General features: G+C 40.3%; 1 protein-coding gene across 15 annotated transcripts in view; it reads right to left on the reverse strand.

The window, feature by feature from the left end:
* Window positions 1–19765, reverse strand: part of IQSEC1 (IQ motif and Sec7 domain ArfGEF 1) — a 411145-nt gene that overhangs the window by 117897 nt on the left and 273483 nt on the right. The window contains exon 1 of one of the 15 annotated variants that reach the window (XM_072128371.1): window positions 7368–7589. The exons of the other annotated variants lie outside the window; for them this stretch is intronic. Within the exon in view, the coding sequence (XP_071984472.1) occupies window positions 7368–7435 (68 nt within the window). The 5' untranslated portion in view covers window positions 7436–7589. Of the gene's footprint in view, window positions 1–7367; window positions 7590–19765 lie in introns of those variants that run through there. 15 annotated transcript variants of the gene reach the window in all.

Genomic DNA, 19765 nt, shown 5'->3' on the forward strand with positions numbered 1-19765 from the left:
CATGCACCACACTTTAAACCAGCCCAATAGAAGGCAATGGGGCAGTTAGTTAGCCTCAGTTCTGACATAAGCTCATGGCCAATGCAAATGTTTGTGTGTATGAGGCCTAATAGTAATTATTTCTTATTATTGGTTAACATTATTTTTATAGTCCGATACAATCAAACTGTTTTTATGCATCTTATTTACTCTTTTTTATATTTTTATACTATATTATATGACATATGATAAGCATCAACAATAATTTAGCAGTTCTCCGTGAACAAAAAAAAATAATGAATACAAAATTATCACAGATAAATTGCTTATTAAAGCAAGGATATTTAGTGACATCTGATCACTGAATGTGACAAACTTTACCAAAACTTTTAGAACATTAAGAACACATTGTTCAATCATGTTTGAATAACATGATTAGGCCAGGGAGGACATGACCTATCATGGCCATGGCTAGAAGCAAGAGGGCCGGCGCCAGCACTGGGCATACCTGGGATAGTGCCAGGACCCAGAGTTGCTGAAGGGTTCACCTAAGCCTCTACATAAGGAATTCATGGGGATGAGGGGGGGGGGGGGGGGGCTGTATCTAATAAATCCATAGGGGGCTTTATGTAAAATAACCATGATGGGGCTGTTTCTGATTTTTTTAATGCCACCACTTGAGTTCACTGCAAAGGGGCCTACTGAAATCTGAAGCCCACCCTGGGTTTCAATTTGCCGGATCTGTTCGGCTGCCAATCCAGCAATACGTTTAGGTTGTGTGGCCTCAACAGGTCCGCTCACACACCTTCATACAGATGCATGCTTAGCTCAACCAAATGTACAAGTTATGATGACTATCAGATTGTTAACATTCACTAGCACATTGGGTTAGTCCTCCCTGTCATATTTCCAGGAACCAAGGTCTGCACATATCTGGGTACCTCAAGAGTTTTACGTTTGGGGTGAAAAAGTAGATAGACAGTAATAGAACATGCTGTGACATCCACATTATAGGAATTCATACAAAACTCACAATGGGATGTGCAAAATCTAACCAAGTCTTTATCTTGTTCCCTGCACTTCCACTATGTAACAGCAGTGAGAACGCTCCATGAAGGGTGAAGTATCTCATTGTGTGTAATACAAAAGTATGCAAATAACAATAAGCAATCCATACTGTAAGGATTTACTTACACTAAAGGCTGTTATGTAGCATACTACAAGAAAGTTCTGCTCTAAACGTCTCCCTGACCCACAGAATAAGTTATGGTGGCCTATATTCAGCCAGGCATTGGTACAATCATAATGACATGGTAATGGTAGCAAAGACAAAGCAGCTTCCAAAATACACATTAACGTCCTAAACACCACTACTACATCACAAGGGGGCGGAAACTCCTAACACAGTTAATTCTAATTACACAGTTTTTAATAGGGGGATCAAAGCTCAGCCTCCCTGACTGTATACTCATGGTAACTCAGTTTTTTTTTAGGAGAATATAGTTGGGAAGGATAATACCTCCAGCTATAAGAGATGTTTCTGTCTCTGCTGGGTCATGAGGTTCTGGGATGAATGTTTATGAGATATCAGCAATCCAAGGGAGAAGGGAGATGACTCTGGTCATCTTTAATACGGACAGTACATTTACAGAACTTTTTAATAGTTTTAGCTGATATTTTGCCTACGTGATGTAATGCATGGATTACAAAAAGGAAAATAAGCACAAGAGAAAACAGATAGTATTACACATTCCCTGTGATGTTGATCATGTCTCCAATAATGAAGTTTTTGGTATTGGGTAATGTTCTGGTTGTACAGATTCCACAGAGTGCAGTCACCATATTCTGGCGTAGTCACTTCTACCATCTGTAATTTATAGAACTGATATAATCTGTTCTAGTATAATAAGTATATGTCATTATAAATCACTGCATCAAGCAGATCACAGCAGGAAATAGTCTGTTAGATCTATTGATGAACTATAAATTCATAAATTATTTCTGTCCATCATGTGGTTTCTGATAAATTCCTATTTTAATATGTATGCTAATGAAGCGGTTGATGTACCCATAGTATGTAGTTAGCACCAAGAGCTCTGCTATCCCAGGACTACTTCCCTCATTTCAACTAAGCAGATGATTTATCTTGAGAAAAGCATAGGAAAGCAGGCAGGAGCAGCAATGGTAAGGACATGACCTTCGTGTACCTACTGCCTCATTAGCATATGGATTAAACTGGGAATATCCAGTAATCAACAGAAATAATATAGATATGTTTGAAATCACAGAGCATCTCTCTAAAACATGCTGCCAGATTATAAAACTTGGTGGAGATGTTAGACTCCCACACTGCTGCACTGCCACTGGCTGTCTGTGCGTCTTTAAGATTGAAGTTATTACTTCATTTTCCTGAAATACAACTTTCTGTGCTATTTTTAAGCGTATAATTTTCTGTTCACGTATTTATGTACGCTCTATGGTCCAATTTCCTAAACGTTTCATTCTGCCCTTCCCTATAAATTGGTTCCTTTATCCATTTTATAAATGCACAGAGCATACTATGCCATAACATTGCGGTGCCCAGGTTGTGCTATTTTAGAGGGCGGCTCAGCATCTCCTACACAAATAGGCTTTTATGGTGAACAGGAACATACTCAAACCTCCCACCTGTAGTCTTAGGGATGGTTTATAGAGCTCTGTGACTCAGTCCTAGACAGGGGTGTATGTCGCCTTGTGGACATCCTGCTTGTCTAACAGTCTCACTTTTAATCCTTGTCTATGAAAGAACCACACAGCGTTATATAGTAGCACATATTGTGCTTAAAGGGAAAATTACACACTGGAAATTCACTCCAACATAAGCAGCCGGCATAGTATTCTGTATCGCAGGAGAAGCTGAACACATTTTTCATAGTGTCTATTCTGCAGACTCCATGACAAGGTGGAGCTGAGAATATTGTACAGTGTTGCAGCATGTTATAAATGCTGATTGTATAAAGTGTCCTATCTGCAGGCAGCAAGTTCTAGAGCAGGAGGAGCTGAACAGATTGTACTTAAAATTTGCAGGCAGAATATTATAGAAGAGAGAAAGCTGAGCAGATTGTATATAATGTCCGATTAGCAGGCAGCATATTATAGAGCATTAAGAGTTGAGAAGATCTGACATAGTGTCATAATGCAGACGGCATATTATAGAGCAGGAGGACCTAAGCAGATTGTTTCTAGAACTGGGGTAGCTGAGCAGATTGTCCATAGTGTCATATCTGCATGCAGCATGTTATAGAGCAGGAAAAGCATAATAAATTGTATATAGTGCCATATCTGCATGTAGAATGTTATAGAGCAGGAGGAGCTGAGCAGATTGACCATAGTGTCCTATTTGCATGCAGCATATTATAGAGCAGGAAAAGCGTAATAAATTGTATATAGTGCCAAATCTGCATGTAGAATGTTATAGAGCAGGAGGAGCTGAGCAGATTGTCCATAGTGTCCTATTTGCATGCAGCATATTATAGAGCAGGAAAAGCGTAATAAAATGTATATAGTGCCATATCTGCATGTAGAATGTTATAGAGCAGGAGGAGCTGAGCAGACTGTACACCAGACTGAGCAGACTGAAGTCACAATGTTACAGATGTGCAGATCATACATAGGGGCACATTTACTTACAGGGTCACTGGAGTTCACAGAAAGTGCATTGTCCGATGATAATGCAGTCTGTCGCGATTCAATAAGATTGTGCACCCGATATCCTGCATGTGTCGCTTCCCCGCTCTGGTCCGACAGAGTTCACCATCTTCTTCCTGGTGCATGTAAGTGCATTGTCTTGCGACACAATTTGTAAGTTAAATCCCATGCTCAGTCCGAATCAGTCGGATCACCCGCCCCCAACCCGATTTGTGTCGCATGGAAACCAGCACAGCTGCGCCAATAAGCGATTGCGTGTGACACAATCCCTGCGCCGACACCTGTTAAATACCTGTCAAAGCCGCACAATTCCCAAAGTCCGACGAAAGTGCACATGCGGACCCTTAGTAAATGAGCCCCATATTGTTCTATTTGAAGATCTTGTAGCTATGTAGCTATCACAGATGAATACGCGCACGTGACCCGTGACCTGAGGGTGACTCTGGCTTTGTCCTCGGTAAGGAATGTTCTGCTGCTTTATTCCTCCTGAGCTCAGTTTGGATGATGTGACTGGTTTTATAAACATTATCTGCTGAGATAGTGATGAAACCCATTTTGGAAGAAACCTCAGAACTGCTTATGTAAATGCTGTACTGCCCGATTTGTCGTCTCTTCACACTTATCAGTTGTCTGAAAGGAAAATATCAACACGAAACAAAGTAAAGCCTTCCCATGTCGATACAGAATAACTTATGTACAGCGGACCCACATATACCGTATAATGCAGATAATGTGGCATTTGATGGATTCCGGCAATGTGGTATTAGATGAATTAGCAGCCAGATATGATGAGCCCAAGGTACTAGAGATAACTGTACGCCTGCCATATCATTTATGGGGACTGTGTAGAATATGTTTGAAACTAATGATGCATTTTCATAAAAAAAAAAAACTAGCCCCAATCCAATGGTAAATAAATGGAGTTAATATCTACTGTTTTTCAATATATTTTATTTTAGATTCTTTATAGCACTTGTAGCACTGTTTTTGTAATCCTATCAACTTCATTGAAAAATAAACAATGAGATTCCGCCACCACTAGGGGGAGCTAATTACCAAGTTTCTTATCATTAAGCACAATGAGGAGGTATTTTTTCATACTCCACAGCATTGTGAGGTGGCGTATAATGAAATCCCTGCACCTCCACAGATAAGGCCACCTAATATCTCCATTGGCTGGCGGTGCTGCCCAACAATTCTATGCCAGGCATTGAGAAATATAACTGACCAGGGAGAAGTAAACTGCTGGTGCGCAGGTACGGAGCAGAAACGCCCCACGCCAGCCCATTCTGCCACCAGGTGTCCCCCTACACACCCCATTGGGGTGGAGGAGGCATAAAGAGTTAAATAATAAAAAAGCTGACTTGACAAATGTTCAATTTGTTGGTCTCTACAGCTAGACAGAATCTTAACCTTCTTCCACGCCTGACATGTGTCTTGTGTATTTTCCATCAATTATTTGTATTTTGCTTTTCTGCTGTTATTTCTACTAGAAATGTATGAATAAATTGACAACTGGGTGTTGCATGAAGGAGAAATCCAGGTCTCTAACATACTCCATTTCCTCTACGAAATACTGGAGAAGGCTGCTCAGCCAATGACCCACCTCGATGATTGGCTGAGCAAACACCCCTGGTGCTCCCTGTGGAGCACTTGAAAAACAAGCAGGAAGTGCACCAAAAAAAGGGGAGGTAAGTAGTGTTTTCTTATATTATCTGTTCCTAACTTTCCCCCTTTCAGCATAATTTTAAGAAATTAATTAGTACTGAAATATTAACTCTTTAACATTAACATTTATTGCACTCTACGGATTGGAACCTAGAGGGAGATTTATCTGTAGTGCCTAGCAAAACTGAGCAACCAATCAGAGCTCGGCTCAGCAGTTTAAAAAATAAAAGCTGAGCTCTGATTGGTTGACAACAGTTTTGTTCTCAGGATAAATCACCCCCATAGTCCCCTCAACTTATGAGCCTTTAGGCACCACTAATTGTTTAAATGCTGACCCCTCCCTGGGCTTATTGAATAGCAGAATCTACCATGATAAATAAAATATTCCTGCATTTTATATCTCCGAAGATAGTCACATAATGGTCTTTAACCTTGCCAGACTTCCAGAGAAACCAGGGCGTTCCAGCAGATAGCGATAAGACAACATACATAAGACTATCTAGTCTAAACCACCACATCATCCTCCCACTACTAGATCATACATTTTTCTTGGCTAGCATTTCCCTATTGTATTCTATGGGCTTCATGCTTTTAATTATTCACATCATAATATTGTGTCATTTCTATGTTATATTACATGGTATAATAAAATTCATCATAATATAATACAAATAATTTACCTAAACAACAACGGGAGTAAATATCCCCCAGAGCAGTAGAAGGTAACACTATAGCTGCAGACAGTCCTGCACTGTAAGCTGAAGTGTAATGTTCTGCAGCAATGTATACATTTCCATACATAGTAAGTGTCTGGGATACAATAATAAGATGTCAGCATGTCCGGACCGATCATGGTCACCGCTATGACTTCATCGGCTGCTTTCATACCTGTTTACAGTCATCCGCCTTACACCAGAACAGACCAGAGTCAATGGGGGGTTCTGCATTATTTATAATAATGATAATAAATGTGGCGTAGATATAATATATATATATATATATATATATATATATATATATATATATATATATATATCTGCACTGCAGCTAAGTTTTTTTTTGGTAAGATTTGGTATGATCACAACCTTTTTTCTCCAACCCATAATTTAGTACTTTACATCCCCTTATAACCTAACCTGTAAGCACAAAATAACCCCAATAACCTGTACTTTCACTTTTTCCCTGCCAGGATGATAGACAGTAAATGGAGCAACAGGACTGTCACTCCATCCGTTAGGGAAAACAGGGCTTCCTTCAAGTGCAATCGGGAACGGGGTATATGAAGATGACTTGAGACAAACCCTTTAATAGTGTTTATTCAGATTAAGATAAAACACCAACTTAAAGATTGTGGCATTGCAGCAGTACAGCTCACTTTACTGCACATGATGGCTTGAAATTTAAAAGTCCGAAACCCCGATACAAATGAAACTGCACTAGGTTGCAGGTAAACACCAGTAAACACTATGTAAACACCAGTTGTCCTAGGACACAAGGGTTCTTTAGAAGTCCCAAAACTGGTGATGGGTTCCCTTTATTGATTCTATATATCCCTGACCAAATTAATGATTTGGTAGTCTGTGATTTGATACAGGGTTGCGATAGCGTCCATATTACTGCAAGAATACAGAATTAGATTAACTATATGAATGGATAAAGTTTGACTATAAATGATATATGAATATAAAACGGGCCCATGTGACGGTGGTCTCTGACTATGTTCCTGGTGCGTATATTCTTTACTCTACACAATATAATCTATTCTAGTGAGGGTGTGTGTGTATGTGTGTAGGGGGGTGACAATATAATTAGTCATTCTACAATCTATTCATAACTAGGAGATATTATGATGGATCTAGCCCTGGACAGTCACACCCTATAACCTCAAAATACAAAAGTCAATAGATATTAGTTGCTAATAATCATGTAGGATAGCTCCAGGGTGGGGGACCCATCTACAGGACAGCAGTTACCTCATATAGACCCTGCTACATGTAAGAATAAGTCTTCTCATTCATAAAATATGACCCTACCTTATTGTTCTGACAGAAAGGCAATATTTCCACATTAGGTTCCACATGGCTCCTCCATCCCCCTTCATGACCACCCGAGATCCTGTACAATCCACCTATTAGAGGACAACTGAAGAAGATACCGGATCAGTCCAGGACTCACGAAGATGCAGTGGATTCCATAGCTTCAACTTGCAGAAATCCCCAGACTTCTGGGACCAAAACTGGAGTTGGAGTCAGGTCTCATGTTACCTCTTCATGGTTTACAGGAATCTGTGTTACGCTGAATATTATGCACATTTTCCGAAGAAGGAAAAAAAAACAGATAGTAACCTCAAAATGACTGGTTTGGGTTTTTTCCTCTAGTCAAGACTTCATCCAAGTGTCTCTCTATGAGGTTTCTTCAGAGTCTCCGTACAACTACGCTCTCCCTCTCTGAAACTGCAAGTGAAATCATCTACTTGAGCCTGCACAAGACCCCAGCTGTCTGCAAACTATCTGACTTGACGGCTGTGTAATAAACTCTTTCCCAGGCCGAGCGCCCTAATGAATCATTTTTCCAATAAGCAAACAAGGAGCTAGAAACTTAAATGAACCAGGGTAATGTGAAGCCGCATAGCTGAGAGTGCCCGGCGCAGTCATCTGCTTTTAGTACAAGGAAATGAAGCCGTATTAAGGACACACCAGTGAATTTCTGAAATGGAAAATGCAATGTTGATTAACGTCTAGAATCGTTTTTTGTCTTAATGTGCTTCTTAGGGAACAGGTAGGTACAGACGATGAGAGACCTGGAAGATGAAACGTTGGCAGCTATGGCTCGGTAGGGAAGCAGTGCACCTAGCGCCATCCAGGGGAGGAGCTTCCTGCTTCCTAATGACAGCATCCACTCCCATTTATGGTGCTACAGATATACATAAACAGCCTGATGAAGATGACAGGCCTAAGAAGAGAATCTGTCACTTTGGACCTAATTTTCACTAAAACCCATTACAGCTATATTGCAAATATGCCTTTCTGCTTTCTTTAAACATTTGCATTACAATGTGTGTTATAACTTACCTTACACCCTGACAGAATCCTCTGTGTAGTCCCAGGGGTTGGGCTTTGCTTTGGATGCATTTCAAAGAACAACATGTGACTTTTCTGTGCTGCAGACGCTCTCAGCCCCCACCTTTGTGCTCCTGTACAGCTCTTCCCTCCCCCACTGATGTCAGCTCACCAGGCTGTGAGCTCTGTTCCTGTGAATGAAGGAGCAGGAGGAAGGCGCTGTACAGGAGTACAAAGGTGGGGGCTGAGAGCTGAGGAGTGAGCAGCACATACAAGTGACATGTTGTTTCTTGAAATGCATCCAAACCAAAGCCCAACCCCTGGGACTACATAGAGTATTCTGTCAGGGTGCAAGGTCAGTTATAACACACAATTATATTGCAATGCAAATGCTTAGAGGAAGCAGAAAGGCATATTTGCAATCCAGCTGTAATGGGCCTCTGTAACCTGTCTTTAGTGAAAAGCTTCTTCCACACAAGCGTTGCAGAAATCAAAGTTTGATCAAAATTGGTCATCACAATTTGTTTTCATGCACAATTTTTGATAATTTTTATGCGTTTTTCACGCACTTCCTTCATCTCCTCCATCTTTGTTCGTATTTTATATTATACTGACAAAAAACACAGAAAAAAAAAATAATCTTCTCTATGTTCCACTGGATTTCAGCCACGTCTCCCCTCCTCCCCTCCCATCCATTGTCATTTGCCTGGCTGTAGGACTTTTGGCTGGAGCAGAAGCCTCCCCCCTGTTTCCAGTAGATCAAAAAGATTACTAATGTCCCCCTGGCTCACACTTCTCCCAGTATTTTTCTTTATTTGGCAGGATTTCTATAAGACTGTGTCAGTATTTTGTATAAAATATATAAACAATATTTATTGCTTTTATGATTAATTTCTAGGTTGTTAAAACAACAGAGAAAATCCACTGGAAACTCTTACTTTTGTTCTAACCCCCTTCAGAGTTTTTGTGCACAGTCTGTACAGTCTGCATGTTTGTTCTGTGAGTGTTTGTTCTATTCTGCTCTATGAATAGAATGTCAGAGCTGCAGTAAAGACTGACACATACGTAACATTTTAGAAAGTGATATATTGGGACCGTGTATGACTGCTGTTTGACGCTATTTAGTAACAATAGATGTGGCCTGAGGGTGAGACTAAACAGTCTAACACTGTCAGTCCCAAAGAAAATTAGGGGTAAAAAAGTAGCATTTTCATGATGTCATCATCTCTATTGGAGGAGATGTCATGTACAGGTAGGTGTTAAATGGATTGACCATGTTTCGCTATTGTAGTTTGTGCTACTGCCCCCTGTTCTCAGTGAACCATCAATAGGTAAAAAGGACATATGATGATTAACCAAACAACAATAGAAAAGATTAACTAAAAGTAAACCAAATGTAAATTTGAATAATTGCAATACTAGTAGTTTACCAATAACCATATTTTCATTTCCCAGAAGCTCATACATGCTTTGTTCAGCCTTGCATACACATGTTTTCAGTCAAAAGAAGGGACTAAGCCACTGCTGGACTTTTTCGGTCATAGTTTATCTCCCAGGAAACAAGGGATCAGACATGATAAAATTCAACATGCCTTATCTTTCCTTTAACTAGCATCACCAGGAGAGCGCCAAGATACCCTTATACTGATAAAATTGTCCTGCTACCCTTGTTCATTTTGGCCAACTTTTCTCACATTTGTATGTAGGTTTTAAAGGAAATTTACCACCAGGATGAAGAATTGTAAAGCAAGCACCTTTGCACCTAAAAAGTCGCAAAAAAGTTGCAAAAAAGGTGAAAAGGAACATCTGAAAAGTTAAGATACATGAGGCACACTGCAAAAGGTGCAGACCGAGGTGCACTTGAAGAGCGCCAACAAAAGTCGCAAACAAAAGTCGCAAAAAAAGACAATTTGCCTAGCTGAAACTATGATACATGTGCCCCAAAGAATTGTAAACCAAGCACACTGACATACTGGTGTGCCCCCTCTGGTAGGATCTGCTCTTCTTGTAGCTTTGTATGCCTTTGTTTTTAAGAAAAAGAGGTTTAAAAAATTATGCAGATGAGCCTTCGGGGCTCATTTGCATAATCAGTGAAACCTTTTTATTGTAAAAATAAGGACCTAAGAATCTAAAAGAAAAGCAGAACTTGCCAGAGGGGGCACTCACCAGTATGTCAGTGTGCTTGGTTTACAATTCTTTGGGGCACATGTATCATAGTTTCAGCTAGGCAAATTGTCTCTTTTTTGCGACTTTTGTTGGCGCTCTTCAAGTGCACCTCGGTCTGCACCTTTTGCAGTGTGCCTCATGTATCTTAACTTTCCAGATGTTCCTTTTCACCTTTTTTGCGACTTTTTAGGTGCAAAGGTTCCATTACACATTCTGTATCAATTTCTTAGTTTTCTAGATCTCTGCTTGCTGTCCTTCTATAGAAAGATTTTTGTGTTTATTACCAGTGGACAGAAATCTGACCAAATGTCACACAGATGCACGGCTCGTTATATCTCACAGCTCTGATTACTCTCTGTGATATAACCAGCCGTGCACCTGTGTGACCATGGTCAAATTTTTGTCCACTGGAAATAATCAATGAAGCTTTCTATAGAACGCCAGCAAGCAGAGATCTAGAAAACCATGAGGACTTTATACAGAAAGTATATTGGACAATTGTATTATTTTTCAGCATACAAGCAATGGGGCATGTTTATCAGGGCCTCTCCGTCACATCAGCTTATTTCTAGCACTTGTGATTATTTTGCCTTCACCGCCACCTTCACGCCAATGGGGAGTGAAGTGGGGGATCGGGCACAGGCAGCCGAGTGGAGGGCGCGGTCGGGCCAGGAGTGGGGCGGCTCGGGGTTGCCAGCAACTTTTCACATGTGAAAAGTGTCCGGCTGTGTTTATTTCTATGCCAGGCCCTGCACCACATGGGTCTGCAAAAATGCACAAGCGCTGGCGTATGATAAATATCCCCCAATAGCATTAATTTGCCAAAGTGGGAATACCCCTTTAAAACTTTACAATGTGTACAGGATAAAATCTCTGGTATTAAACCAATGTTTAGGTTCTGAAATGATTTACACAGGAGAGTATCCCCTGCACACATTCCCAACTCATAGAGTAGAGGGTAATGACGTCCACGCTTCTCTCTTCATATCCACAGCGTCATGACTATGCAGATTTACAAAGCATAAAAAGAACCTAAAAGGACTATATCGCCTGCACATTGCATGTTTCTAACAAAAGCGCTCTAGATCTGGAACTAATTAGGAATGAGCTCACCATGGGTGGAAACTGTAATTGTTACCACCCCGCAGCCCCCACATGAAGACATAGAGAACCTCGGAGACAATGACGCTGCTAGCCATGGAGACCACTCACATGATACATGTTATTTTTACATGCTTTTTTTTTTATTTCACTAGGCTGATAAACAGAGACTGAACTCACTGAAGTGAGCAGTATTTTGCATGCACTATGCACATAACATTGATCTATGCGTTTCAGATACAGCTCTCCTTTACTATTCCCGAAATTTTAAAGTGAATCTACCCCTCCTACGGGAGAAAACAACAGGTGCCACACCAGAAAGGACCTTAGTGCACCCCATGCATGCTAAGTATAAACATTTTTTCTCAATAATAAAAGATCACTAAGATGTCTAGATAGTGTATACAGGCAGTGCCCGGGTTATGTACAAGATAGGTTCTTTAGGTTTGTTCTTAAGCTGCATTTTTATGTAAGTCAGAACTGTATGTTTTATAATTGCAGACAAAAAATTTTCTGTCCCAGTGACAATTGGATTTTCCAAATTTGTGCTGTCATGGAAACAAGGATTATCAATAAAGTTTCATTACAGACACCTTACAGCTGATCATTGCAGCCTGGAACCAAAGTAAAGCATCCAGAGAGCTTCACCAGAGGTCACAGTGGGCAGAGGGGTCCGTCTGTAAGTCTGGGGGCCTCAAAGGACAAGTCAGTTCAAAAAAATGGAAAAGCTGCACATACTAATGAAAGACTGTCCCTAGCCATCTTCCAAAACCATAGCAGCAGCGCCACATATCGATAGGATCTGATTGACTACTGGAGCTAACGCAAATACAGGTGATGGATCAATTCTACATGTGTGCTTTTTTAATAATCAGGTTTCCAGTATTTAATATCAGCCTGCTAATGAGACTGAACAATCCCTAGACAAATAATCTCGCCTATGTATTTTCAAGAAATTAAAGGCACAATTATTCTATCCCGTGTGTTCCTGGCTTGATTGGAAAATGCCTCACTGCTTGCAGATGATGTGATTAGAGTAGTATTAGTTAAATTACATGGCTAAATGCCAAAAGTTACAGTAATTAACCCACAAAAGTCATTATGCATTGTGTAATGGTATTAGACAGTAAACTTCCTAATTACAAATACACATACGGTATTTATGTATCTAGTACACAGAATCATCCAGTGTATGAAGTCTGCTTTAGCCTTATTGAAAAAAATAAAGTAGGGAAATATTTTCATGCACAGAACATATTCAGGACTGGATATCAAAAGGGATCAATGACGAATACATTTTGTCATATTTTGTGCATATGGTAAGTCGTCTTTAATTTAAAAAAAAGTAAAAGTAATTGAAAAGTTGCCCATAAAGGATCCACAAGTTTCTATCATTCCAGGTTAAGTGGTCCTTTACGTGAGGCATTTGATCTGTATCAAAAATTTTGGATAAGAAGGGAAAAGATTTGTTGTCCTCTGTTTACAGCGGAGCATCTGAAGCGCTGCTCTACATCATTATTCACATAAACAGACTGAGCACAAAGGGATTCAACTCCAGTGCTGCAATGCAGCGCCATATCACTGGCTATAAATAGAAGACACAAAGAAATAACAGAGAGATGGAAGGGATAAAAGCACAAAAACTTCATCAACAGCAAAAAGAATCCTCACTATAGTCCACATACCACATAGTGCCTACTAGCTTATATACTGAAATAATGGTATACAACCAGGTTACATCGCATCAGTTGCATGTGTAGAGTCTATCCAGAATTTCCAAAACATTTTTTATGTCTGTATTATTTGTGGTTGTGATATCTCCTGTAGCTGACATATATCTTCACAGGCAAAGAAGTCAAAAGGAGAATAATCTATCGGAGCAATCGCTATTGTTAGGATTCATCAATTATCACGTGGGAGCACTAGATATCACGCGGCTTCTTCCACAACCCATGTCCAGTATTTAGTTCTAAACATTATATTTAGGAACCTCTTCCCATTAAAAGGTACCTGAGCAACGATGTTCCTAGGACAGTGATGGTGAACCTTTTGGAGACAGAGTGCCCAAACTACAACCAATATTCATTTACATGTCACAAAGTGTCAACATGACAATTTAAGCAGTAACTTATTGATCCCTGCTGTATCACAGGTTTCAATCGTATTGGTGTCCTGAGTTTACCAATAGAATAGAAAGATGATGGAGAAATTTGGATTGTAGCTTCCCTCCAGGGGACCCAGAGCAGGAGCCCCAACGATAACACATATCTATCCATACCTTGCTCCTCCTGTACTGCTGGCAGCCAAGGATATTGCTTTAAAATGGCACTGAGCATGGCACCTCCTGGACTTTCTTGGACCACAGGAGGAAGCTTTGAGTTCTGTCTGGCAAACTCTCTGTTGGCCTGAAGGCCTGGGTGCCCACAGAAAGGGCTCTGAGTGCCACCTCTGGCACCAGTGCCATAGGTTCGCCACCACTGCCCTAGGAGCTAAGTTAGCTCTCAGCCTGTTTTCTGACCACTGCCTTAACTTTTCGGCTTTCTTGACCTTTTCTACTTGTAACGTCACAAAAGTTTTGTATCAGCCTTTTCCTAACCACATCCCTGACTGTCATCTAGGTTGTAAACAGCACCATGGCTTGACCCATCCAAGGTTAGCTGCCACTAAACTTGGACTGATCCCAAGCTGGCGACCTGTTGGTTTCCCATTGATCTTCATAGACGCCTCAGGGAACATTAGGGAACAAATTAGACAATGAACAGTAATCCCATGTCACACCTGTTTTTGAAAAATTGGGTCCACACACTTGCGTTCCAACAATGTGCACAATAAAACTCCAATATTGGTTTATGTCACTCGAATACCAATAGGAAGCAATTACAACATGCAGAAGATACAACAAACAAAACAATATTGCCTTGAAAATCTGTCCATCCTGTGACAGATAAAGATGAAGGTAAGAAGATTGTATCAGCAGCATAGTACACTAAAGTAGGAAAAGTCAAAAAAGAAAGTAAAAAATCTGGACACATTTTAGTCCTGCATGGTTTGTGGATTTAACTTCCAGGGCGCTATCGCCATCTGTGAGTATAAGCTACCATACCTGACAGCCTATTAACAGGACTCTTACAAAACCATTGACAAATCGGTGTGCTTTGCTGGTTATATTCGAGGAAAAAGTGCAGATAAAAGAACTAAGGTGGATTAAAAAGATTAGGGTGGGGGGTGTATCTGACCAAAATGTGAACTTTATCCCTAGGAAGACAAGAGATTTACAAATACTTTCCACTAACCTAGCATCTATCTGACTCAAGGATATGGAATTCATCCAAGCTTCGTTTTATACTTGAAAGTGCCAGCGATCAATTAAACAAATCATTAGAGGGAACAGGGAAACAGCGCACTTTACATTAATTATAAACAATTTTTAAAGGTTAGGATTGTAGACGTCAATAACAAGGTCCATGCAATGTTGTGAAAATTGCCCAAGATTAACATCCCCTTATAGATACAGCTTCATCATCATGGGGTTCTCTCTGTGCTACTCACCCCCTGCATCTACTCAGATTTACAATGTAAAACTATGAGTGATCTTTGGTCAAAAGAAACTTGTCATATCAAACAAGTAGGGTAATTGTCAGATAGAATGTTATAAAGCAAGAGGAGCTGAGTGTAGTGTACATAGCTTCCTATAGAACAGGAGAAGGAGCATGTTATAGAACAGAAGAAGCTGAACAAATTATAAACAGTGTTTTATCTGCAGGCAGAATGTTATAGAACACAATGATCCTTCTGAGCAGATAATTAAAGAGAACCTGCCAAACCTCCCAAACCTTTTAGATGTCTTTATACATGTTCTGCAGATGCCTCTATCCATGGAATTACAGCCAGCATTCTTCTGAAATTGACTTTTAATGATATCCTCTGTTCCACTCCTGGAGGTGGGGAGATGCAGCATACAGTCAAGCTACCCCTCCTTCCCCTCTATGACGTTGATGAGAATTTCTGAGGGAGGGCTAAAGTGCAGGGTTGATTTCTCCTCATATATCCAGCATCACTTTCAACACCCACCATCCTGAGTGAGTGGTTAATGAAGTAGAGTTGAGAAACCCAAAGCCACTGTCTCTCTCACCTGCTCCTCACCCTATCCTCAGGAAATCTCTTCAGCTTTACAGAGCTGAACAGGAGAAAGTAAGGGGAGCTAAAGTCTTTCTGAATCTTTTCCCATAAGATTCTTTATTCTTTGCCCTTCTACCTCTTTAAGATAAGATAAGATAAGATAAGATAATCCTTTATTAGTCCCACAGTGGGGAAATTCACAGCGTTACAGCAGCAGAGAGTGAAGGACAAACTATGACAACAATAATATTAGGGATAAATGAACAAAAAGAAAAGGGGATAAAAAGACAAAAAAGAGACAATGCTGTCTACTGATAAGAGTTTATGTTAAACATGACAGGCTCCTTTTAACACTAAGCCCTTTACTTAATGGGAGGAAAAGAGCCAGGTAAGTGGAGAAAGACTCATTCTACTAATAAGACATATTACACTATAGTTTGCACTATTAATTTACACAAAGTTTATTAAAAGCCTAATTGTCATTGAAGGGTAGAATTACACATGCAATTTTTTTTACATTTTTATGAAATATCTACAGGTCAATAGAAGATATGAGCGAAATAGGACAGAAACCATTTAATTTTACAAAGCTGCTAGTGAATGGAGAAGCATCAGAATGTTTCATTTTAAAATAATCATAAAGAGGAAAACTACATTTTAATGATAATTCCCCTTCACGCTTCAGTGTTTTAGATGTAATTAATGCAGCGTTCCCCCAGCCGTCAGCCTATCCCAGCACAGAGAGACAGCATAAATTACCGAATTACAGAGGCGAGGCCTACAAAATCTAAACACATCATTTATAATCTGTACGGAATGTAGTGCAGGACAATCAACAATAAACCCAAAGCCTGAACTTCACTTAATTCCTCATTATTCCAGCCACAATCTCCTGGTTTGCATGGACCGGAACCTATTTGGAAGCAAACTGCAGAAAATTGTCTTGAAAGATCTGGATTGGGAGTGAAAATGCCTAATTTTCTTCCCATGCTCTCAGAGCACTTTCTATTGTACACAAATAGAGGGAGAGAACTTTGGCCTAATTCCTGATCCTGCTGCAGAGCATCACTCCAGAAACTTTTGTTAAAGGAACAGTGATCTGCAACAAAGATTAATGTACTGACCGCTAGGACGGGGGCCAGTGTGATGGAAACTTCATAAACTTCACAAAGATGGGAGTGATCATGTATGATACGCTTGCATCATACTGCAGAATAGCATCTGTCTGTACACTGACTATGCTATGGTAGTCCAGAAGCCCTTTGTGCAGTAAATACCTGATCAATATAAACCCCAGATGGTAACATAATTGCTGGAAGGAAGAAAACAATCTTGTAATGGCAACATATGATCACTGGCGTACAGGCCTCTATGTAGAAATACGTACAGCAAACCATACAAGTTATAATTATTTGGGAAAAACCCATTAAACTACATAATGGCTAAAGAACACTGCAACAATCTATTTGGAATGTTTTATCTGCGCAACATATTTCATTACACAATAGTTTAAAAAAAACACATAGTTAAAAGTAAAACACAGCAAAAATTATTCCTTACTGGATCTAACTTGTTTATGTTAAATACCATTAAAATGGTTAATTTATAAAACTAGATGTTGATGTACCACCATAACATACATCCAGAGGGAGCACCCGTACTGCTATGTATACACAGTATTGGACTGGCCCACCAGAGTACAGGATCCTCTGGTGGGCCCAGGATCTAACCTAATGCTAGACCATAAAGCTCTATCAGAAGACAACCCAGTTTATTTGCTCAGGTCGGTTTCATATGGGTTGATAGGAGGGGGGCAGTAGATTAGAAACGTGTCAGACCTGTGGATTATGCTGCTTACGGTATATGTACTGTATTTTGATGCTACAATAACCACATATGTGGGAGGATCGGATGCGGTGACCTCCTATACATTTTGTATTACAAATAGTGTACAATGCCTAAAGCACAAGATGGGCGGCTGGCCTCTGGTTTTGTTTTATTGCCTTCTGCTAGTGTTTTTGCTGAGGATTACTGTATTGTTTGCTGCCAAATTAGATTATGGGAAAATTCCCAGCTGCAGGAAGTAAATGTGCTAATCTAGTGGATGAAAGCGACTTGTCCACTTATGTCATTATGTCACTGCGGACAGGACCCTTGGAAGCAGGGATTAGAGGTATGAAACACACGGGAAAGGAAAGGGAAACAAAAAGCCTCCTAAAAAATAATTTGGCTGAAAGATATTCTTACCAAATCATCCCTCCTCCCATTCCAACCAAACCATCCTCCACTTTCACGTGAACAGTATTTAGTATTTTGGAGCAGTATTTGTAAGCCAAAACCAAGAATGCGTCCAAAACAGGGAATAGATGCAAATATTGCCATTATACTTTTTCTATGTAAGTCTCACTTCTGGTTTTGGCTTACAAATACTGATGCAAAACACTGATTTAAAGGAGTTGTCCGGAGTTTAGATTCAGGATAGGGGATAACAAGGTGATCGTGAGGGTCTGACTGCTGGGACCAACACAATTACAAGAATGGGACCACTGCAATATGGAAACCAGGGATACCCTTCTCACGAATGCCGGCACATTCTATTCTATGCAAGTGCCGGATAATAAGTGAACGGAGCAGCTAGGTGCATGCTCGTCCTTCTACTCAATCAATAAGGGGTCCTTGTTTTCCAGAAATGTAGGGGTCCTGTTCTTGTGATCTATTGGGTTTCCTGTAATGGGACAACCCCTTTTATGCTGACCTTGCGAAAGTGGTTTTGGCAACAGGATCGGACATGCCTTAAAAAGGCAGTACACATACACCAATTTCGGCAAGACCAGCAAGACAACTATTCAACTCCCTTATGGGATATCAGCTGCCATGAGCTGTTTACTTCACTATCCTATGGGAGGTCAAAAGGAATAGCTGTTCAAGGGATCTCCTACAAACACTAGAGGTAACTTACTTGGCCCACAAATGATTATATAAACGTTCAAATGGCCTAAGGCAGATAAAAGGCTCCTCACTCCTTCTCCAGCCTCTTGGGATATTTCCAGGTGGTTTTACAAGGGGTCAAAGTCTCTTTTTATCCTATTTTGCCTAATCTTATTTACACAGCTATCAGCTTCCACATAAACTCTCCTCCAGCACACGGTCCCCTGCGCTACATGTATAAGTCGGTATTTTTGGAATGACGTGGGTTAGAGGACGACATGCGTCTTTACAGATTGATAAACGGCTATTACCCATGCTCGGGGGTCCGCTATGCTAAACACAGGCTCGCCAATAATGTGAACTTGGATTTCCTACTGCTTGAGATAACAGCCATTAATGCTCCCGATTTCCTGTTATTATAATTTGGCTTGCGAGAGACACAGACACAGTTTTATGCTTTATTTACAGAACTGTCAAAATATTTGTAGAAATCTGTCAGAGGGAAAACTTCAACGAGAAGCATAATGGCTCATGAATATGCAAATATGCTAATGAGAGCACTGCAGTTCCCAATGAACTGACACTTTTTCTCTGGCCAAATGGTACCAGTTCCTTGGGAATAATATACCAGTGCCAATAAGATCATATGGCGCTAAATCTGCCAGCTTTAGCAGCATGAGGGCTACTTATTTACTGCTAATGGCTGAAGCAAACTGCAAAGTTTGGGGAAAAATTGTAAATAGATGAAAAGATGGTTATAAGTGTTCTGACCGCTTATATTGGAAAAATCATGTTCAGCCAATAAAGTGACAGTCACAGCGCGCTACTTGTCATAAACTTGGCGCTGACCTGGTGTACAACAGAGGCAGCTGAGACTCAATCACACCAGGGACTCCTACCCACTATTTATGGTAAGTGTCCTCAACAAGGAAGTCTTGAAATAAAAATATGTAAATTACCTCTTTGTCTCCTTTTTGTCTCTTAAACCTGGAGAAAGAAGATGTAAACGCCAACGTCCACATTTATAATAGCCCCTGCACATTCTTTTTAGTGCAAAC

Source organism: Engystomops pustulosus, chromosome 10 (genome assembly GCF_040894005.1).
Source record: "Engystomops pustulosus chromosome 10, aEngPut4.maternal, whole genome shotgun sequence".
NCBI classification, from domain to species: Eukaryota; Metazoa; Chordata; class Amphibia; order Anura; family Leptodactylidae; genus Engystomops; species Engystomops pustulosus.